Source organism: Coffea eugenioides, chromosome 1 (genome assembly GCF_003713205.1).
Source record: "Coffea eugenioides isolate CCC68of chromosome 1, Ceug_1.0, whole genome shotgun sequence".
Classification (NCBI taxonomy): domain Eukaryota; kingdom Viridiplantae; phylum Streptophyta; class Magnoliopsida; order Gentianales; family Rubiaceae; genus Coffea; species Coffea eugenioides.
Genome location: NC_040035.1, coordinates 37,101,687 through 37,125,951, shown reverse-complemented (window position 1 = coordinate 37,125,951; position 24,265 = coordinate 37,101,687). Strand labels below are relative to the sequence as shown.

The following is a 24,265-nucleotide window of genomic DNA, read 5'->3' as shown; positions in this document are numbered from 1 at the left end:
ATAACTAATAAAATGTCTAAACTAATAAAGTTATTTTTCACACCGATATTGCCAAATCTTTCCCGGCAACGGCGCCAAAAACTTGACGGGTATTTTACATACGTACAAGTTAAAAAATCCGAAATTACACCCGTTCACTGCAAGTATACAGGTCAACTGGTAGTTTAGGGTATCTATCGGGTCGATCCCACAGGGAAGAGTGAACAATTACCGGTATTACTAAAGCTTCTCTATTATTTAGACTATCAATGAATTATAACAAATTTAACCTACTGAAATTATACAAAATAACAAATAAAAACTCCTTAAGTTATGGTATCCCTAACTACTTATGCAATTGCCATTTTTGGATCATTGAGCACTACATCTAGGCTAGTTATGTTGTAATTTCCTTATGCATTTGAATCCTACTTTTGTAGTGAATCAATTATACTTATAACTAATCCATACATATTCTCATGGTTATGAAATTAGCTACAAGTTCATTTTTTCAGTGAAATTACATGAAATGAATCACTAAAAACCACATAGGTGTACCTCTACTTTCGTGAGTGTACTCCCTATGTTTAGCACTTCTTGAACTAGTGTTAAATCTCAACAATCAATGGTACCAGATTAATCATGATTTAAAGAGCCAAAGTGCTAAATAATTTGCTCAAATCATAGCAATCAAATAACCAAATAATAAACACTAACAATTATAGAAAGTTCAACCAAACCCAAGGCATAAACTTTAGAAACACATAATAACATATAAATCCATAACTTGTCTATTAACTAAACTTAGAATCAAGTACAAAAGATAAAGAGTTGGAAAGAAAAAATAACCCTTGTCACATGAGCTCTTTCCTTGCCTTCTTCATCTCCTTCTTCATCTTTGCCTAGCTAATAAACAAGAAGGATGAATTACTATTCTATACTAAACTAATCTAACACTAAGAGAATGGAAAAGCTACATTTTTGCATACTCCAAGCTTCTCCCGTATGATCATCTCAAACCTCCCAAATGTCTCTGCATATAAACTACTCCAAAGCTCATTTTTCACTGGTCAAACTTTCCACACTTGATTTCCAAATCTGAAATTGTTAAGATAGTCAATAACAAATGTTTTTGACTTGAAAATAAGCCACCTTTCTTGCCCTTTTGTCTTCTGAAGCATGTGCACCGAATTCCCTTGTAACTTATAGCTGGAAAGTAGTCTGAACACAAGAGAAATGGCTGAGCAAATTGCAGAATTTCGGCTTCAAAACGCGCCTACACAAAATGCGGCTTGGAGTCGCGTGTTTTTAACTTGCGTTTTCAATTCTGTGTTTTGGCTTCACTTCAACTACAATTTTCTCTATGATTGAGGCCGAACTAACTTTTGTGTAAAACACAAAAGTTTTAGTCCTTTGAATTAGCTTTGCATTGCTTCAAAAATCATCCAAATCGGAGCTTTGTAGACTGAGATATGACCGAAATACTAACACCTGGTCAAACCCCTGTTTTCAACTTTGGACAGCAGTGTTGAATTTTGGTATTTCGACTTTTTGACTGAGTAATTGGCTGAATTGGATTCTGATGTCTTCATACCGAATTTAGATCTATTTCTTAGCTTCAAAATGGTATAAAAATCACCTCAATCCAATCTGTGTAGCTCCAGATATAGTTAAAATACCAAAACGTGGCAGAGTTGTTAAAGCTGACTTTTCTTGATCCAAATTGCATTTCTCCTTTTACACTTCATATTTTATTTTCACCACTTTAATCCATCTTCAATCATCCAAATATCTTTTCAATGCCCTTCATTTGATGATTGAATCATTAAACCTACAAAATATGAAGTTTTTACCATAAAAATCCATAAAATGCAATGTTTAGCTACTTTAACATAAAATGTAGTTTTTTACCAAAACCTTAGTTATTTTACTTACAAAACTAAATAATCAAACCAAAATTAACTAATAAAACACACTAAAAAAATACATAAAATATATTCTTATCACTTCTGATTCTAAACCATCCCACATATATGTGGATACATGATCCTCTTACTCGGTCATATAATACGGATTAGATACTCTATTTCTCAAAACAGATCGAATAAGATCTCATGGATTTTCAGATCAACGGATATGTTTTCCCACTCCAAAATTTAGATTCTCAAATCACCAAGATCCTAATAACTACTGTCGTGCCCCTTTTTTTTGGAAAAAATAAAATCCAAGCGTATTTAGGGTGTTAGAAAATGAATTGATTTGAAAAATGAGTTTCTTATTTTAGAGAATAAACAAAAGAAAAAGGATCTAAAATGGGACTTAAAAAGTGCGACGATTTTGGTCTAATATAATACTCTAAAAAGGGTTTTTAAGAAAAATAGGAGTCGCCACTTGGTATTAAGTTAAGATGTACCAAGTCACCTAAAAATGAATTTTTAAATAAAAAATAGAAAAAACCCTTTTAGACGATTCCAAGTTTTCAAAACACAAGAGAAAAGGGCTCGGGAGTCACAGTTGAAGAAAGGGAAGACAAGGATAAAATCCAAGACACCCTTTCAACCTAACCAAGGCCAATTGCGTGATTTAGTCGAAAATTTTCTTAATTTAACCTATAAAACTTATCACATTTAGATGTTACTTTATGGATGCAAACCTAGACCTAATGGATATCGGAATGGTCGAAATATCTTTTCAAAGTTTAATCGGTGCAAATCACATTAAATGTGATGCCAAAAATGATTCTTAGAAAAGGTCACGAATATGCAAACAGTGAAACTCGAAGAAAAGAAAAAATTATAATATATAAATATATGTGACCTAAAAAGAGGCATGCAACATAACGGGTACGGGGGATTAAGATTCGTGATTCAATTTTCCTTTTTATAGAGGAGATACGAGTTTGCTAAGGTTAAGAAACCATACTCGTACATTTCCCATATTTGAAGGGTACTCCCCTATCCTAGTCAAGCAAATGAACTAATCTATATCTAATTCCCTAAATGGAATACAAGTCTAAATATCATGCTTTGCACACATAGGGGTAAGGGGTATACATATAGAGGAAATATCATGCAAAATGGTAAAGATCCTAAAAGTAGAAAATATGCATGCAATGTAGTGATTGTCACGCAAGTATGTGATTCTAGTACGTGGACGGTCTAAAGGGTTTAGCATTTGACTAACCCATTTCTACAATTTTTCACTAGCGTTGGACTAGTGAAAAATCGGGGAGAATGGCCAGAACTAGCGTAGGACTAGTGTGGTGACGTCATGCATTTATTATAATTGAGTAAATCATATAAAACATAATTAAAGCAAGTAAACATATAATGTACATAGAACACATAACACATAAGCATAATTTCTAGATACAAAACCCTAATGAAAGTGAGTAAACACATAAGCACACAAGCATGCAAGCACCCAAGCAAATAAACGCAAATAAGAGCTTAACTATTATATTCAGGACCCTAACTACAATCTAAGGGGGAATTTTAAAAATAATAACCTAACAATTACATTTATCTAACTAAATACATTTTTAACAAAAATTAAAACCTATCTATTACATAAGCTAGTTAAACACATGTCTTGAGCACCTATCTATTACAACTTAGCATTTTAAAACCTCTCAAATGATCATCAAAATTAGATAAAACAAATGAAACTTAAAATAAATAAAAATGAATAATTAAAGGAAAAAAAAGTACTCAAAACATACAATTACACATTAAAAAAAACACAGTGAAGCACATAAAAGAATTTAAAATAATAAAAAAAGGTTACCTCCCTTGAAGTGGTGGTTATGTGGGGGTGAAATTTGTCCTACTTATGTTTCAAAATCAACAAAATGATCAAGGCACTAATTTAATTGTAAATAAATGGAAATAATCATGCAATCTAGCAATTAAAGAAGCAAAGTAACTTTTATTTAAGAAATCAAAACTATTAGGGACCTATTTACAAAAATTAAGAAATTTTTATTATCAAATTATAATTATTATAAAAATTAGGGGGTCACAATTAAAAAATAAAGTTTAGAGACCAAGGTGTAATTAAATTAGGGACCTAATTGAAAGAAAACTAAAGTTTTTAGAGCCATAATATAATTACTAGAAAGTATAGGGACTAACTTGCAATTTGCGTTACCTGATTACTTGAGCAAACAGGCCTCTGGGCCATTTCTCTTATTTTTCGGGCCAAATCCTTCCAAGCCCAGCGAAAAGTTCAAGGAAAATGCACAGGCCAATCCATAATCTTACCCAAACAAAACCAACCAAAAAGGATTGGCTTTTACCTCCTAAGCCCAAGCCAAAACCCAAAAATGAACCAGATTTTTCTACCAAAATCCAACCAAATCAAACCATAACCCAAATGACTAACTATTTTACCAAAACCCAACAAGATAATAAATCAACTAAAACAAATTAAGGTTTAATTACACCCCAAATCACAGAAATAACCTACCCAATAAACCACTTAAAATATGAAAAAGATGATTAAAGTTAGGAGGGGGCAAAATTGATTAATTTCCTAGATTTTGGGCCATAGTGTAATTAAGCAAAAGTTTTAGGGCGGACTTGGAGCTGAAATTTGGGGGTACTGGAGATGTTTTTTGGAGAATTTTTCTTAACAAAGGTTACACTACTACAAGTGTAGATAGTGCAAATGACAAAAGAATGCCTAAAAGACTTAGACTCGGGTCGAATTTTGGTAGAAAATTTGACAGCTCTCAAGTTTCTCATCATAATTTTCTGCACTTTTTTTTCCTCCCTTAATTTTCTCTCCTTTTTTGCTGTTTTTTTTTTCCTTTGATCTCTCCGCCGCCCCATGCTCTCTTGTTGTCCTTTCTTGCATTTTGGAGCCTTTTATAGGCACAAAATCCACCCCCAAAACCTAGGATCAATGATGTAGATGAACTGAGTCTTAATTTGGGATTCCAATTACTCAAATGTGTGAACAATTTATTGGCAAATCTAAGCTGTATATTGTCTTTTTATCCTTTCTTGGCTATATCATCCCCATGAACAAGCCAAGGGTCTCCAGAAAATATGGCATATATAGACATATCATAAATGTGAATATTTCCCATAATGAATAAGTGAACAATATTATGTTAAGTGATGAGTAACTTTCCATATATATATATATATATATGAATTCATACATATATGTTTGAGATAACATAATACATAACATTTAGCATATTCCTTCACTGGTATTAATAATGATACTGGACATCCTGGATTAGGCATTTGATAAATTTTTACAATCCATTCAAGATTGCAAAGCGATGCAACGCATCTCAATTGTCCGTCAAGCTCACTTCACCCCACCCTGCAATGCAATTTTGCAGTTAGGCACATTATGTATTTAATTAGAAAACATTGTAAAACTCAATATACAAATCAATCCTCCTCAAGAAGCATTCAACGAGATAACTAGGAAGGGCTGCAGTCGTCCCCCTAAGACTTTAGAAAGTTTTCAAATAAGTACCACTTGAAAGATCGTCAGTTTCCCCCACCAAATTGTAAAGATCATGTTTAAATTGTATTGATTATTGAATGATTTATACGTGATAATTTTTGCCGCTGCATTCATTTATGAAGACTATAACCATTTTCTTTTTTGGCTTTTCTATTTTCATGCACTCAAACCTGTAAACTCTGATGTCGAAATCTGTACAATATATAAAAACCTTATGAAGCACTTTTTTGTAGTTTCTTCTTTATGTTTTTTTCGTCATCTTGTTCAATTAAAAGTTTTTTTTTTTCCGAAAATTTCATTACAGTAGAATTGTATGCCTAGAGCACTAGTGATTATAATGAAAATTATAGAGATTAAAGAGTGTGCAAGATAGAACATTACTTTGTGCAGTCGATGTTGCGAGAAATGTTGTATGGGAGATTAACACCACAGAGATGAGGGATTTGTGCAGCATTCTTGAGCTGACCATCAGTAGCACTCTGAGCAACAGATTTCAAGCAAGAACAAACACTCTGGCGATCAGTTTTAGTCTTAGCCAGGCTGAGTAGAGTCTGAATCCCACTGCAGCAAGCAGGTGCAACTTTTCCTCCAATCAGGACGAAGCTAAGGCATGGAAGCAGGTCGTTGTCAACAGTGTCACAGGAGATTTGTGCTTGCCCTCCATGGGAGAAACTCATGATAAGCATGGATACGAACATTACAAGAGTCCCTAGTTTGAGGAGTCCTGATGAATTAGCCATACTTGAGTTTGCCTTCAAAGTAAGAATGGTGAAGAAAGAAATTGATCTTTTCTTCTGGACCTGGATTTTTTCAGCAGTTTGAATACAATTTATAGAGGTGATTAGCCAATAGAATGTGATGCGTTGGGGTAAAAATTGTTTCCTTTTATACCACAGTGCAGATTGTAAAAATCATACAAGTCTATTTACAAGAATTTTAAGATTTTGAAAATTAAGAAGAACAAGTCAACCAGGTGCATGGCATCGAACTCTAAAAGGTCTAGGAGTTAGTATCAATGGTAAAGAAAGTTACAATTAATATACACTAGGGTTGTTATCACTTTACCCCCTTCAACTATATTACTACTATCAGTTTACTTCCTAACGTTATCTTTTAGTCACTTCACCCCCATTAGTAATTCAACTCAACATGTTAAAAAATTTTGGACAAAAATACCCTTTTATTCTATAGCATTACTATATTGTTATTATTACTTTATTCCTTTAAATTATAGTGATATAATCGCTTTAATTCCTAACATTATTTACTAATAAGATTGTCAAGAAGAAAAAAATTAATACTTTGACTTTTTTTCTTGATACTAAAGAGGAGAAGAGCCACTCTAAATTTTTTATTATTTTTATTATAGAAAGAGGAGGGTACTTTCTTCTAAGGTTTTTTAACTTGCTAAGTTAGTTTAATAGTGAGATAAATTGTCTAAAAAATAACTCTATGGGGTAAATTGACAATGAAACTATAGTTTATGGGGGTAAAGTGATAATAACTTTAAGGGCTAAATTTGTCTTTTTACTTTAATTAACAAACTCTGTTAAGTTTGACCGTTAGTTTTGGGGGTAAAGTGACTAAAAGATAACGTTAAGGGAGAAATTAATAGTTATATCAAACGTTAAGGGGGTAAAGTGATAATAACCCTATACACTAAAAATAATGAATCTGTAAACCAACAACCAATCTCTTCAAGCATTTAACCAGATGTAGATCTTCTTTCTTCTGGACTTAAAAATCGAATCTGGTAAAATAAATTCCTAAGTTGTTCAGTTTTTGTTCCATTAACCATTTTTTTTTTCTACAAATCCGGTCATATGACGATTTGATTTTTCAACTTTCCAAACAAATTTTTTATATTTATCGAGAGATTATTGGAGCAATACAGTCCAGTAACACAGTGCAATCAAATTGAAAATTTCTTTCTTGGAGAGAAAATTTTTTTCCATCTTTGCAAGGGAACCAAGATAATTTTTTTTTTAGATCACGTTGCAACCTAACATGCTGCATTCATTTATGAAATTCAAATGTTATCTTATTCATTCTTTTAACTTTATTTCCACTTTTGATGGGTACTATGACTTTTTTGGCTGTCTGAATTTTCTTGAGGAACGAATCCATTGTTATCTGGAGATGTCATTGTGGCTATGTAGTATACTGGCCTCTCATATGTCTTGCTCACAGTGACGGAGCCAGGATTTTTTTTTTGGGGGGGCCAAAATTGAAATTCCATTCAAAGATGACTAATTCATATATATATATATATATATATATATATATATCAACTCTCATAATATAAACTAAAATTGAAAAAATTTAGGGGGGGCCAATTTTATTTTACACACATATTTACATATTATGAATTAAAATTCTCAAAACTTAGGGGGGGCCATGGCCCCCCTCTGCCCCCCTTGGCTCCGTCATTGCTTGCTCAAAGGTTTTCTATTAAGCAACCATTGTAAAATCCATTATGTCTCACCCCATTATAATCTTTGTTTATTTGAAAAAATTTTATGATAAGTTTTAGTATTTCAATTTATTAGCTATATATTTATTTATCCTTTGGCTGTCCAAACATGTTTTGAATTCTTGTTTTGATGTATAAATTAAAAGAGCTGCATCTTTTGATTAATTGTTTAAGTTCCATGTATAGTAACTCAAATTGGTTAATTAACTTTCATCTGCACAGATGAAAAAGAATAAACGAATGAACAAAGATGATATCTGGCAAAAAGTTCCATTGAAGTATTATTCATTTTCTCTAAAGGTGCAAAGAACATAGTCCATATACAACATGGGATATCTATGCAATTGAAATTTATAACAAATTAGAAACCAAAAATCTGCTTTTACATTACATAAAGTCAAAGATACGTAATTAAAAAAGGACAAGGCCTTAGGACCTATTTACTTTAGAAAGAAAGTAAAAGTCGAGATATGAAAGTAGAATAAGAAATGTCTTACCATAGTGAGGAAAATAATAAATAGAAAATTGTACATATTTTGATGGAATTACTACAATTGAACAACGGTCCAACGGATTAAGTTATCAATTCAAAATATATTTCTTTATTGTACGTAGAAATGGATCTTTTATGTCTTAACATAAGATAATAGTTATATCTAAAGGTGCAAAGAGCATAGTTCAAAAACAACATGGTATATCTATACAATTGATTTGTATACCAAATGAGAAACTAAATAGTAATTGTAAACCCAAAAAATTCCACAAAAAATATAAGTCTTACAACTACAAGAATTTTCTAATAAAATACTAATTCCTACGTAATAAAACTACCATAACAGGACTCAAATAAAATTACTAAAATCATAACTTGAATAAAAGACTACAAAATAAAAATATAGAAATTTCTATTTTGAGTCATTACTAAAATCATAACTTGACTAAAACACTACTAAATAATAATATAGAAATTTCTATTTTTGAGTCATATATTTCAGACATAAATTGTATACACATTAATTTTTCTGATTGAGCGACAATCCAACAAATTAAATACTTTAAAAGCTTATAAATTCACCTTGTAATGAAATCAAATACATACCACCAACCTGTGAATCAATTTTGCATTGGTATTTTAGAAGTGAGAAGAAAATGAAGCGAATTTATTTCTTCGTTTTATTATACATGATGAATTTATGTGATGCCTCCAGCAAGAAGATTCAGTTCAGGAAAACGTTAAGCCGTTCAAACAAGATCCCTGTCAAGTCCATCAAGGTTATTCCTGCTAGTTTTGCTCTACTTTCTTACGTTACTAATTGAAAAGTAAAGTATGCCGTCCACACTTTTAGGACTCGCGTACATGACTAACTGGTGCATGATTGTTTTAAATGGCAGAGCCCTGATGGTGATATTATTGATTGTATCAACATTTATCATCAACCAGCGTTTGATCATCCTTTGCTCAAAAATCATACCATTTTGGTGAGACTTTCTATCCCACCCAAAAGCAAGGGGAAAAATCTCTACAAGTGCATGTGTATATTCAAATTTGTACACATAATTGTGTAAGTAATGAAAAATAAAAATTTTATGTATTTTTGCACATTGCAGATGAGGCCTAGTTTGCACCCTCAGAAAGGACCAATTGGTGAGGGTGAACTGTTCAAAACCAATGCTCATGGCCAAGAGGATGAAAAACCATTTGCTCAGTTATGGCAGCTGAGTGGGGAATGCCCTGAAGGAACTATTCCTATTACAAGGAACCAGAAAGCAAGAAATTTCAAGAGATATGCAAAGAAGAAGCACAAAAGCTTTTCCCATGGCCAGCTTGATGACCCTTCTACTCACGAGGTACCATAAACAATTGGAAATTTCTTGTGTAGATAATGGCACTAAACTTGACCACTTATTGTACAAATTTTTAAGTGTTGATATGCATGGCAGAATCACTTGAAACATCTACATATAGTGCTTTTTTTTCTCTTTTGCTAGAATTTTGTAGCAACACACATGCATGTTTACATAGGTTTATATATACTGTGTTCGCGCGCGACACACACATACATGTTTACATAGGTTTAAGCTATATATATATATATATATATATATATATATGTAGTGTTGGCAACTTTGTACAAGTAAATTCTTTTTACAAGAGGGTAATTTTTGAGGTTTTTGAGTTTATTTAAATCTTTCCCATTTTTAACTTATTTTATCGATTTCTCATTTTCTTTTTTCTGCAATTCTTTAGCATGCAGTTGCATCTGTCCAAAATAACGTGTATTTCGGAGCAAAGGCAACCATAAACGTTTGGCAACCCCAAGTTCAGACCAGTGGTGAATTTAGCTTGGCTCAAATATGGGTTCTTGCAGGTGCTAATTCATTTCTGAACAGCGTTGAAGCTGGTTGGATGGTACTTCTTCCCTATCATAAATAGTCAATCAGCAATTCAATTTGTTCTTCAACAATAAAAATATCTGGCCATGCATGTGCCTTGTACTTTGTTGTCTACTTATTTCAGTTGTTAATATAATAGGTAAGTCCAAGTCTATATGGAGATAACAACACAAGACTCTTCACTTTCTGGACAGTAAGTCACAAAATATCATCAATCCAATTGTTTATACAATATGCTTGCCCGAATCTAAGTTGCTACCAAAATTTGGTCATTGTAACAGAGAGATGGTTATCAATCCGTAGGGTGCTACGACTTGTTCTGCCCTGGCTTTGTTCAGACCAATACAACAATTGCATTGGGTGCCACCATTTCACCTGTTTCTACCTATCATGGTGCTCAATATGATATCATCCTATGTATCTTTAAGGTAATGACAAACAAATTGATTAAGATCCCAATATATTATGCAGAACATAGCCAAATGTTTTCTGTGATTTGAAAAACTTATATAATGGTAAAATTTTGTTAGGATCCAAAGCAAAATGCGTGGTGGCTACAATATGGGAATGACGGTGTAATTGGTTATTGGCCTGCTTCCTTATTTACAAGCCTCGCAGACAGTGCTTCACTAATTCAATGGGGTGGAGAGGTGGTAAATACTGCTCAAGGTGGGCAACACACCACAACTCAAATGGGCAGTGGCCATTTTGCTGAAGAACAAGCTGGAGGGGCAAGTTACTTCAAGAATCTTCAAGTAGTTGATCAATCCAACACTTTGGTCCCTCCTGGTGACATCACATCTACAGCTCAAAAGCCGAATTGCTACAACATACTACTTGCAAAGAATGATGATGCCGGAGATTTCTTTTTCTATGGTGGACCAGGAAGAAATCCTAATTGTCCATGACCAAAAGGCAAAGAAATCCTAATTCTGTATTAGTTTATTCTTAGTCGGTCAAAGCATTTTTTCTGAAATCTTTTTTATTTTTATGCAGATAACAGTACCTTTTTTTTTCATTGTTTAAGCTCCTTTTCAAGTAGCTCAAGTTGAATCCTTGAACTTCTAAAGGACCCGATGAAAATGAACAGAACATTGAACAGGGGTGATATATGGTAAAATGATTCATTCATATCGTTCATTGTGCAAGTTCTGAAGTTGCAGCGATGTAGATAACGGATTCGGGAAGATGACAAGTCTTGTGATTTGCACTTTGACTGATTAGATTTTTAGTCATTATTATTTTGCTCCTTGTGTTTTGGCTCACATGTTATCTAAATTGTGATGAACCCAAAAAAACATATTTTATTTTTTATTTTACCATCTTTATATAGCACTACTACGTGCAGTAATATTAATATCTAAACTTCCTTTTAATGTCATAGTCCTTTATCATGAACTTTTACCATGTTTTTCATAACTATTATTACCACTATATAGTTTATCTACGATTTTATTGTATTTATTTGTATTTTAATTATTTATTTGTAATTTTTATAATTTTTATACATTAAAATTTAAAATTTGTGAGGCTTTTGCCCCATCTGTGTGAAAACAAAGTGTTTTACTCAACACCTTTACCTTTTAAAACACTGCTGCTAACCGAATGCGTTAGAAGCTAAATACTAAACTACTCTCACAATACAAGACCAATTTGAACCATACCTTTTTTTTTTTTTTTTGTTCTGGGGGAGTTGCATCTTGACTTGGTTCTAACTTTTTGCATTTTTTCTATTTTCCCGCCTACTCTTCTCTTGCTGTTTGTTTTGTAAGAAAAAAAGATATTTTTCTTGTTAGCCTACATTGGTTAGATGGTAACATGAACATGAAGAGAATACATTTTCTTTCAATATTTGTGCATGAAAATACGAGAAATATGTAGCAAATTAAATTCAAGAAAACACATGCCCATTATACAGGGTTTGCCTAGTGCATCTTTCCCCTCCGTGTGGTTGACAGTCTATTGCACGAGACGGGATTTATCCAGTACGCACTCTCAAATAGCAGCTACGGGTTTCCTTGTCAAAAAAAAAAAAAAAATATTGTTCTACTGACTTGGATGTGGCCTTTCATGATCCATATCAAAGTTCCAAAACTATACTTTATTTATTTATTTATTTTTTTGCTTTTCTCTTCCTTAAGGGAGTCCAGTCTAGACTTTTGATGTTCTTTTTTAAGCAGTCCAACATAGATTTATGAATCAAGATTTTAACCCCAAAAAGAGAAAATTAAAAAAAAAACGGAAAATATACAGGTGTAGTCTGTTATTGGGTCTACTGATACGCATGTTATATTGTAAATTCAGAGTCACGTCATTATTGTGATGCATGATGAAGTAAAAGTAGTTATAACAAATTATCTTTATTTTAAAAAAAAAACCTTTTTTGAGGATTAATTGGGTTCCAATGCATTAAAAACTAAATGCTGAACTCCTTTCACAGTACAAATCTAATTTGAACTTCTTTTGTTTTTCTTTTTTTCTTTTAAGGCAGTCCAGTAAAGACTTATGAATGGGCATTTTAGCCCAAAATGGGAAAAAAAAAGGGAAAAAGATTGACATAAATTAAATTAATAGATGTATGTTTTGAGAGCCACAACATTGGTGGTGATCTGCTTCTTAATAAATTGGTTCGTGGGGGCTTGTGAAAAATCCAAGTCTAGATATAGAATTTCAAAAAAAATTCTTGATTGTTAATACTAATTTATCAATATGCCCCTATTGATTGACAAAATTGTAGATTCCAGGTGTTGGCTGTACAAAATTTTTGCCTTTACTTTGATTATTGGTGGATGATAAGTGCATAGTTTACGTGCTTTTAGTGTGTTTTGTTAGTTAGTTTTGGTGTGTTTTAATTAGTTTTATAGCTAATAAACTAAGATTCTAGTGAAAATATGCATTTTATGGTTTAAAGTGTGAAAATTGTATTTCTATGAACTTTTATGGCAAAAACTTCATGTTTTTGTAGGTTTAAGAATTCAATCATCAAAGGGAGTAAATTGAGAAAAGAATTGGATGATTGATGATGTTTTGAAGTGATAAAAAGAGAATATGAAGTGCAAGAGATGAAATGCAATCAAGTTCTAAAGAAAAGGAGTTTCACAGCTTTGACACCTTGTGGTATTTTGGCAATATCTTGAGTGAAAATGATTGGATTGAGGTGCTTCTTATACCATTTTGAAGCCAAGAGATAGATCTACATTTGGTATGAAGACATTGAAGTCCAGTTCGGTGGTTTTCATAGTCAAAAAGTCGAAATACTGAAGTACATTTTCTATGGTCGAAGCTGAAACAAGTTTTTGACCAGTCAAGGGTAATTTGGTCATTTCTCAGTCCACGGAGCTCTAAATTAGGTGATTCTTGATGCATTGGAAAGCTAACTCAAATAGCTACAACTTTCATGTTTTATACAAGAGCTAGTTCAGCCTCTAACATTGAGAAAATATCAGTTGAAATGGATACAAAACAGAGCAATCGATCCGAACCCGGATCCAATAGGATCCGATCCCTCGTCTGATCTTCTGGACAAGTGGATCCGAGACCAGAGGATCCGAGCTCGGATCCACTATAGTAGGCCTCGGATCCCAATGAATAGTGAAGGAAAAAATGAAGAAAAATGCGATCCGAGGGGTATTTTGATCAATCCGAGCTCGGACCTTGCCCTCGGATCCCCAATTTCGGCTCTGCAACTTGTGCTCTATTCACACAAGCTTTTTGACCAATTTATCTGCAAGAAATCCGGCTGGAATTGAGCAAGCAAGTATAGAGAATTCAAGAAGCATCTTTTGGTGAGTCCAAGAAGCAATTACATCAACTTTAACAACTCACCATGAGCTTGAATTCCTCTATAAATAGCAGCCTTGGAGGAACATTTACACAACTTTGGAAGGCTAGAGAAACTCACAAAAAATGTAGTCTTCACTAGTTTTTCTTAGTTCATTAGTATAGTATAGGTAGTGTAGTTTATCCATCTTGTGTTTGTAACTAGATTTGGATGAAGATTGAGGAGCAAAGATGGAGAGGTTGATCTCATGTGACAAGGGTGATATCTCTTCTACTACTTTCTCTCTTGTATTAGATTTCATGTTTAGCTATAATATAAGTTTGGATTTGTGTTTTTAACATGTTTAGTTAAAGTTTATGCCTAGAGTTATGGTTGAACGTGCTATATCTTGTTTTTTATGTTTACTTGGTTATTTGATGGTATTATTTTGAGCAAGTTATTTATCACTTTTGCTTTTCTAATCATGATTAACCGGCCATTAATTGTGATTATCTAAAGGTGTTAAGATTGCAATGAGAATTGGAATTTAACACTAGTTCAAGGAAGTTATAAACCTAGGAAGTACACTCACGAGAGTAGAGGTGCACCTATGTGGCTTTAGTGACTTGTTCATGTAATTTCATAGAAGAAATGAACTTGTAGTTAATTTCATAACCACGAGAGTAGGTATGGTTTAGCTACAAGTATAGTTGATTCACTACGAGAGTAGGTTTCACATACATTAGGAAATTACGCCATAACTAGCCAAGATAATAGCATTCACTTAACCAGTAATCTCATTTGTAAGAGTAGTAAGGAATTCCATATCTCTAGGAGCTTTCTAGTGCTAATTTTGATTTCTTTTATGTTTATGGTAGTCTAGATAATAAAGGAGTTCGAAAAACACCGGTAATTGCAATCTTCTCTGTGGGATCGACCCTTAATACCCTATACTCGCTCACGATTCGTATACTTGCGATAAATCGCGTGTAGGGTATTTAGGAATTATAAATTTAAACTTGAATGTGGATGAGTTAATTGATATATGTATACCCCGCGCATGTCAGTGGAAATTTAATAGAATATGTGATATGAGTAACTTGATAATAATTTTTAATAAAAAAAATAATAAACATAATTCATTAATACCTTGCCTCTCAAGGTGCATAATTATCGTTATGCTGGCTTGAATACTTCCTATTTACAATGTCAAATGAAAATCAGAGATTGGCAAACAAAATACACAGGTGGTACATATATCAAATGCAGAAAGTGTGGCCTACTTAAAAGTTCCAATTCGTTATTACAACTTTAATTGAGATTGATCCACCAACCTGCTCCATTTCTAGATCAGCTATAGATTCACAAAAGGGATAATTTCAGAAAACCTCCATTGAGGTTTTCAACAATTTCATTCAGCTCCCTCAAAGTTTTAAAATTACACATACCTCCCTTATCATTTGAATTGACAATACTGCCCTTAAATATTTTAATGAAATTCCCTTGTTTTGTATGTTTATACTTAAAATGATTTTTAAAATTATTTCTTTCATTCTTTTTCCTTCTTATTCCTTTTTTTTTTTATTTTTTGCCAATAAAACTATAGAACTACTACTATTAGCTCTAGTTTCTATTGTAATTAAATGTCGAACTATTGATTTTTTTTATAAGTTAACTTTATATGCAATCCAACGTTTTTGTTGATCATTGTTTTCTATTTTTTGGTATTAAAATTAACAATAATTCAAAAAGAAATGGCCCAAATTCACTACTAAATTATGATAATTCCACTATTCAAAAATTTCATAAACGCTAAATGAATTATTTCCACATTTTCTTTTATATCTTATAAATCTAAATCAATAATAAAATACCATCAAAAGTATCCGATCATAGTGATAAAATTACTATTATAATTATTTATCAAATAGTACGTATGGATATAAAAAATTTGGCACCTTTTCCTTTTAATTATACTAGATAATCTTACAATTGTATGGGGAAGTAATTTAAAACTCATTATACAAGGGCATTTTTGAGTATTCATTTAAAATTTTGACCAAGTCAAATATTATTTTAAGATTTTGTTACTAAAACTATCAAATCAAGGGAGGTATGTGTAATTTTTCAAATCTCAAGGGATTCAGTGCAATTGTCAAAACCTCAAGGGAGGTTTTTGAAATTATCCCTTCACAAAAAGGTTCAATTGAATCATCAGAAGAACAACAACCGCTTCTTTGCACCTATAGAGGTAAATCTTGAGGATAAAATACTGGTTTGGGAGGCAATTAAAAACCTACATCAAGATCACCATCTAGCATTGCTAAGACTTCTCTTATTGATGGACGATCAGTTGGTGTCATCTGTATTGCTGTCCCATTATACTTCTTTTACATTCATTCCACTACCGTGGCATTTGATTGTAATCATGTACAGATGGACTCTAATGGGAAAAAAAAAAAAAAAAGGTAAATGATTCTTTGTAACCAACGACAAAAGATGGAAAATTTCGAATCAACTGTCATACAGATGTTTGATAGAAGTGTGGTTATTAAACAATCTTTCATTATCATCTACAGATATCACATATGAATATGTTAACTTAGCATTTTGATACATCAAGATCAGATCTTAATTACTCAAGTCGTTACTCGTATTGAAGTGGTCTGTGTGGAAGGAATCTCAAGTATATTGGCTTGGGAGGTTTTCACTTTCCAATAATAATAGACCTGTAGCATTCCACAAAGCAATGCAGTCATGAGTCAACTAATGACTAGAGCACTAAAGTTGATTGATTCCGTATTTTGCGGGTAATCCTTATAAATGAAGAATAAGTTACCCGTTGCCAAGGTCAGAGTTCAAATTTCAATTCTAACAAATAAGTGAATATTTTCCTCACTATATATGGGTTGTTATTCCCATCCTTTTGTGAGTTATTGTTGAATTATTTGTGATGATGTTCCAAGTGTAGATCGTTTGTATTATCCCAGTGGATTTCGATTGTAATCATGTGTACCCTTATTGAAACAAAAAAATAATAATAATAATTTATGCAATAAGGAAAGGCAAAGGAGGAAAAAATTGGAAGTAATTGTCATATACATTTTTTTATAAAAGTGTGTATGTTGACCAAAATTTTAATATCTTCTACAGATATCACAAAATAAATGTTAAATTAACTGGTTTTGATATGTCATGATCAACTCTTAATTGGTCAAGTCTTTCTTTTTTTTAAAAAAAAAAAAAAACTATCAATTTTGGAGTCCACGAATTGAAGTCGTCAGTGAAATTTTGTTACTAAGTAAAATTCAACAAATCACACTTTTTTAAGATGTGGGATCCAATGAGAGAAACTGGACTCTACACGTCTAATTTCAACTCTTTTTTTCCCTCTCTTCTGGAAGTTCCATCTTGACTTGAGTTCTGAGTGCTTGTTCTTGATTAATTTTTGGTTACTTTTTCCGTAGTTATTGTTCTTGAATATATTCTTCTTGTTAGCCGCAATTGGTGGTAATATGAAAACCAAGTGATAGTGCATTCTCTTTCGATATTTGTTCATGAAAAAACAAGAAAGTTTGTCGCCTAATAATGGTAACAAGGAAAAGAAAGATTATATGAATATATGGCCATTCACAATCCATATTAAAGTCGTACTTTCGTCTAGTAGTTTTGGGGTCCAGGATTGAAGAGGTCCGAAGAATTATGAGTCAATTGACTTGGGAGGTTTCGTTTAATAAACCAGTAGAATTCCACGAACGATACTTTAAAAGCTTATAAATTCACCCAGTAATGAAATCAAACACATACCACCAACCTGTGAATCAATTTTGCATTGGCAGTTTTAGAAGTGTGAAGAAAATGAAGCTATTTTATTTCTTCATTTTATTATCCATGATGAATTTATGTGATGCATCCAACAAGAAGATTCAGGTCAGGAAAACGTTGAGCAGTTCAAACAAGATCCCTGTCAAGTCCATCAAGGTCATTCCTGCTAGCTTTGCTCTACTTTCTTACATAACTAATTGAAAAGTTGAGTACGCTGTCCACATTTTTAGGACTCGAGTACTTGAATAACTGATGCATGATTGTTTTAAATGGCAGAGCCCTGATGGTGATATTATTGATTGTATCAACATTTATCATCAACCAGCATTTGATCATCCTTTGCTCAAAAATCATACCATTTTGGTGAGACTTTCTATCCCACCAAAAAGCAAGAAAAGGGAAAAATCTCTACAAGTGCATGTGTATATTGAAATTTGTACACATAATTGTGCAAGTAATTAAAAGTAAAAATTTTATATATTTTTGCACGTTTGCAGATGAGGCCGAGTTTGCAGCCTCGGAAAGGACCAATTGGTGGGGGTGAACTATTCAAATCCAATGCTCATGGCCAAGAGGATAAAAAACCAATTGCTCAGTTATGGCAGTTGGGTGGGAGATGCCCTGAAGGAACTATTCCTATTAGAAGAAACCAGAAAGCAAGATATGCAAAGAAGAAGCACAGAAACTTTCCCCAGCTCGCTGACTTTTCCAATCACGAGGTACCATAAACAATTGGAAATTTGTTGTGTACCATAAACAATACGACTCTTGTAGAATTTTTTTTTTAAGTGTTGATATGCACCGTTATCGGAAGGATGACCTATTCCGTGTCACGTAGTCGTACACCATGCCATCAAAGGGTAGAACCACCGTCGTGCATTTCACGACTCACTAGTTAGCCATGAGAACGATCGTCGTACATTTCTTAACGTTGTCAGCGGAGTATCATGCACTGGCGGTTAGAACCAACGAGAATCGTTGGTAGGCCGTTTTTTAGCGAAGGCAAGAGAGCTACTACGTGCGACGGCTGTGACAGAGTCACTCGAAACATCTACTCATACTATATTTTTGCTAGAATTTTGTAGCAACACACGCCTGCATGTTTACATAGGTTTAATACTTGGTGTCTGCTAATTTTCCTTTGGAGTATTATATATCAAAATTCCTTTAACAGGAAGGAAATTTTTGAGTTTGTTTAAATCTCTCTCATTTTTAGCTTATTAATTTTATCGATTTCTCATTTCCTTTTTTCTTCAATTCTTTAGCATGCATATGCATATGTCCAAAGTAACAAGTATTTGGGAGCAAAGGCAACAATAAACCTTTGGCAACCCCAAGTTCAGGGCAGTGGTGAATTTAGCTTGGCTCAAATATGGGTTCTTGCAGGTGCTAATTCAGATCTGAACACCGTTGAAGCTGGTTGGATGGTACTTCTTCCCTATAATAAATAGTCAATAAGCAATTCAATTTGTTCATCAACAATAAATAGTCTACTTATTTCGTTTGTTAATATATACAATAGGTATTTCCAAGTCACTTTGGAGATAGCAACACAAGACTTTTCACTTACTGGACTGTAAGTCACAAAATATAATATGTTTACCTGAATCTAAATTTTTATCATATGTATGTATCAAAATTTGGTAATACTAACAGAGTGATGGTTATCAATCCACTGGGTGCTACAACTTGGACTGCCCTGGCTTTGTTCATACCAGTAATTCAATTGCATTAGATGTTGCGCTTTCACCAGTTTCTACCTATCATGGTGCTCAACATGAAATCATCCTACAAATCTTTAAGGTAATGACAGCCAAAATTGATTAAGATCCCAGCATCTTATGTACTACATAACCCTAATTTTTTTCTGGGATTTGAAAAACTCATAATATAGTGGTATAATTTTGTTTAGGACCCAAAGCAAAATGTGTGGTGGCTACAACACGGGAATGACGATGTAATTGGTTATTGGCCTGCTTCCTTATTTACAGACCTAGCAGACAGTGCTTCACTAATTGAATGGGGTGGAGAGATAATAAATAATGCTCAAGATGGGCAACACACCACAACTCAAATGGGCAGTGGCCATTTTGCTGAAGAACAAGCTGGAGGGGCAAGTTACTTCAAGAATCTTCAAGTAGTTGATCAATCCAACACCTTAGTCCCTCCTGGTGATATCACTACCGTATCTGAGAAGCCGAATTGCTACAACATAGTATCTGGAAAGAGTGATGATGCCGGAGATTACTTTTACTTTGGTGGACCAGGAAGAAATCCTAATTGTCCATGACCAAAAGATGCAGAAATCTTGATATGCGAGAGGCAGAATCTTGATATGCATTTGATCATCTGAATACAGAAATTGATTACATTTCTTTAGGCATTAAATCAAATTGTAGAAGGCAAACAATGCCAAAGCAATACACATATTCAGAAGCAAGAAAAATCAAACTGTACTACTCTATTATCATCATAATATTTACCTGTATGCCTGAATAAATAACCTTCTTATTCTCAACCTCCTCCTTCTCTTTCCATGTCATATACGCCTAAGACGTAAAATGAAACCGAATAACGTCCATGATAAAATGATAGAGACTGGGGAAATGAGAGTTACCAATGGAGAACTGGATTGTTTCCTTTATTAATTTTTGGTACTCAATTGCTCGGTATCCAATATGGTTCAAGGAATTTTATTCAAACTGAACCATCAAATCCTGTCATCAAGTCTTAGTGAGGAGGTGATGTCCTTCAAAAACTAATAACCCCATGCAGATGTTCTTTCTTCTGGACTGAAAAATCGAATGTGATAAAATAAATTTCTAAGTTGTTCAGTTTTTGTTGGATTAACCGGTTTTTTTTTTCTCCACTTCCCGTCATAGGATAATTCAACTTTTCTACTTGCAAATAAACTTTTTATATTTATCGAGAGATTGTTGGAGCAAATACGGTCCAGTAACATATACATGGAGGATCCATTGCTATCAAATTGAAAATTTCTTCCTTAAAGAGAAATACGATTCGTTATAACCAAATTCTTTTTTTGTTTCCACATCTTTACAGGGGAATGAAGATTTTTTTTTTTTTTTTTGCAATCACTTTGCAACCTAACATGCTGCATTCATGTATGAGATTCAAATGTTATCTTATTCATTCCATGTTCTATTGCCAAATTAAATGCCAATATCCTGCTTTAAACTCTATTTCCATTTTTGCTGGATATGATGTTTTCAGCTGTCTGAATTTTCTTGAGGAACGAATCCATTATCTGGAGATGTGTTTGTGGCTATGTAGCATACTGGATCTCGTATGTCTTACTAAAAGGTTAAAACAGCAAAATAGTTTTGTATTAACAATTGTAAAATCCATTCGTCTTACCCCATTATTTTCTTTGTTTATTTGGAAAAATTTTATGATACATTTTAGTATTTCGGTTATTAGCACTATGTTTCGAATTCTTGCTTTGATGCATAAATTAAAAGAGTTGCATCTTTTGATTAATTGTTTAAGTTCCATGCATTGTAACTCAAATTGGTTAAGTAACTTTCAGCTGCACAGATGAAAATGAATAAACAAATGAACAAGGATGATATCTGGCAAAAAGTTCCATTGAAGTATTATTCATTGTCTCTGAAGGTGCAAAGAGCATAGTTCAAAGACAACATGGTACATCTATGCAATTGAAATGTATACCTAACTAGAAACTAAATATCTTCTTTTACATTATATCAAGTCAAAGATACGTAATTAAAAAGGAAGTAAAACTTGAGATATGAAAGTAGAATAAAAAAATGTCTCACCATAGTGCGGAAAATAATAATTAGCAAATTATACATACTTTGATGAAATTACTACAATTGAGAAAGAGTCCAACAGATTAAGTTATCAATTTAAAATATATTTCATGTTATATGTAGAAATTAATCTTTAAAAGAATCGTTCAAATGTCTCTCACATTTAATCAAATGAATATTATCATCCTTTACTGTTAAAATAGTAAATTTACATTTCTTACAAAATCAAATCGATAAATTTTGGTTTCAACTTAGATTTTCGATCATTTTTTACCTTGTAAAATGGTTGCATAACTTAATTACACTGAACCAACATTTTTAACTGTGATTTGAGATAGTTATACAGTGGATGGATTTTTGTTAGGACCAAAACAGGGCGTGTGGTGATTACAATATGGAATGACAGTCACAAAGTGAGATTAATAATGTTCATTGGGCTACAAACTTCAGACTAGGAGACTTAACTTTAGGATTTTCTTTTTCTATGGTTTCGGCCTTAGTTATTTTCAGCACCAGATATGCCCCTCATTGATAAATTAAGTAGATTTCCTTTTTATATTAAAAAAAAAAGGTAAAATGGCAGATTGATTATCTCATGTCTTTTGACAGAGAAAATTGTGCTTACACGACCATTTGCATTTGCTAGAATTCCTATTGCACCTGTACTGATGTTTAAGAGTGGAGTTTATTTATTATTGTTTTTATAATTGTTATCATATATGTGTCTGTCTGTATCTGATTATATATGCCTAGAACTATATCCATCAACCTGTACTAATGTTGAACTAGTAATGAGATTCTAGGGATTTATTCACGTTCATTGGATATATTTATCACTTAACTTACTTTAATTAGAATTGACAATCGTTCCAAAAAGAGTTACGATTTCAACTTTTTCTTTTTTTTTTTTCCGATAGAAACCATCATTTTATTCATATGATCCGCACTAATGGTGGAAAGAGTAATGGTTTCAACTTTTTAAATATTCGTTTTGTTCACAGTTTAATGTTCTTGCAACGGGTTGTCATCCGATTGTGGACTTTTTTCTTTTTCTTGATTCTATTTCTGTTTTTTGTATGCGTTCCTCGTACTTTGTTCTTCTATTTTCATGTTTAATACATTGAACAAGACAACAATGGTTTCCGTATTTGGGGTGGATAGTTACATATTTTACCAACCAATTGAATCAACTATGCAGCTCCAAAAAAAAAAAAAATCGTGGATAGGCTGTTTAGCAGTGAGAAGAAAATGAAGGAATTCTATTGCTTCATTTTGTTATTCGTGATGAGTTTATGTGATGCTTCAAACAAGACCCCCATCAAGTCCATCAAGGTAGTCCCTCCTTGTATGGATCCATGTGCTTTTTTTTTTTTTTAGTGCATCTTCAAATCTTGTTTTTTTTTTCCTGGCACGATAAATTTAAAAGTTACGATTTTCATATTTGGGGGTTCACATAAATCTAGTTCCTTGAAATGGCAGAGCCCAGATGGTGATATCATTGACTGTATTCATATTTATGATCAACCAGCATTTGACCATCCTTTGCTGAAAAATCATACCATTCTGGTGAGTCTTTTTATCCCCCTGTCACATAGAAAATCAAATATGTACACATGATTTTGTTATTGGACGAATATAAAACTGTATATTTACATACATGTATATATGTTTGGATGTTGCAGATGAGGCCTAGTTTTCATCCAAGCTCAGAGCTACTCAAAGCTCATGGCCAAGAGAATACAAATTCAATTACTCAGTCATGGCAGTTGAGTGGGAAATGCCCGGATAATACTATTCCTATTTTGAGAAACCAAAATGCAAGAAAAACCAAGAAATATGTGATGAAGCAGAACAAAACTGTTTCCCAGTCTTCTTCAGATGATGATATGAAGTCTCTTGACCCGTACACTCATGAGGTACCACAAACAATAGGAATATTCTTCTGTAGATAATGTCATGAATTTTTTTTGCTTTTATAAAATTGTGAAGTTTCGATACATATGGTGCAGTCACTTGAAACAATGACAAAAGTATATTATGTTTATGTTACTATTTTCTTGTTGCACATACGTAGATATCTATCTACATATATTTAGTACTCTTACTTTTTGAGTGTATTAAAATTTGAAAAAGTTTTGGCAACTTTGGAGGAGTGAATTCTCATTAGATGATGCTAATTCAAGCATTTTGAAGAATTAATCACAAAACGCTCCCCTCTTAAATTTTGTAAATATAATCATTGATTGAATTTAAATGAGACAAACTTAAAAGTTTAAGATGCAAAGTGTTTAAAATTAAGAATTTATGGTATAAAATATCTAAAATTAAAGTTTAAAATACAAAGTAAAAAAGCGATATAAATTTGGAAATGCAAAGTGGAATCAGTCAGCCCTTATATTGTCTTTCTCACTTTGCTTCCTTTGTTAATAAACTCATCAATATGACCAAAATGCCCTTGTCACATCAACCGCTAAATTTGACAAAAGTACCTATAGGCACAGTATATTAAAAACAAACTTATTTCTCCCTTTTTTTTTCTAAGTATACAAAAAC

The 24,265-nt window shown here is 32.7% G+C and overlaps 3 protein-coding genes across 3 annotated transcripts; 2 read left to right on the top strand and 1 right to left on the bottom strand.

Moving 5' to 3' along the window:
- Window positions 1-5,843: 5,843 nt before the first annotated feature.
- LOC113771696 (non-specific lipid-transfer protein 1-like) lies at window positions 5,844-6,206 on the bottom strand. Its single transcript, XM_027316268.1, has one exon. The coding sequence runs from the start codon at window positions 6,204-6,206 to the stop codon at window positions 5,844-5,846; it is 363 nt and encodes a 120-aa protein (XP_027172069.1).
- A 2,918-nt stretch (window positions 6,207-9,124) lies between these two features.
- LOC113771687 lies at window positions 9,125-11,241 on the top strand. Its single transcript, XM_027316259.1, has 7 exons — window positions 9,125-9,211; window positions 9,332-9,418; window positions 9,548-9,787; window positions 10,188-10,349; window positions 10,473-10,526; window positions 10,615-10,761; window positions 10,864-11,241. Exons 1-7 carry the CDS (start codon window positions 9,125-9,127, stop codon window positions 11,239-11,241), a joined length of 1,155 nt encoding a protein of 384 aa, XP_027172060.1.
- A 6,736-nt stretch (window positions 11,242-17,977) lies between these two features.
- LOC113763347 lies at window positions 17,978-20,436 on the top strand. The gene is made up of 7 exons (XM_027307121.1): window positions 17,978-18,074; window positions 18,195-18,281; window positions 18,416-18,637; window positions 19,184-19,345; window positions 19,441-19,494; window positions 19,575-19,721; window positions 19,831-20,436. The coding sequence occupies exons 1-7, from the start codon at window positions 17,985-17,987 to the stop codon at window positions 20,206-20,208; spliced, it is 1,140 nt and encodes a 379-aa protein (XP_027162922.1). The 5' UTR covers window positions 17,978-17,984; the 3' UTR covers window positions 20,209-20,436.
- Window positions 20,437-24,265: the final 3,829 nt, after the last annotated feature.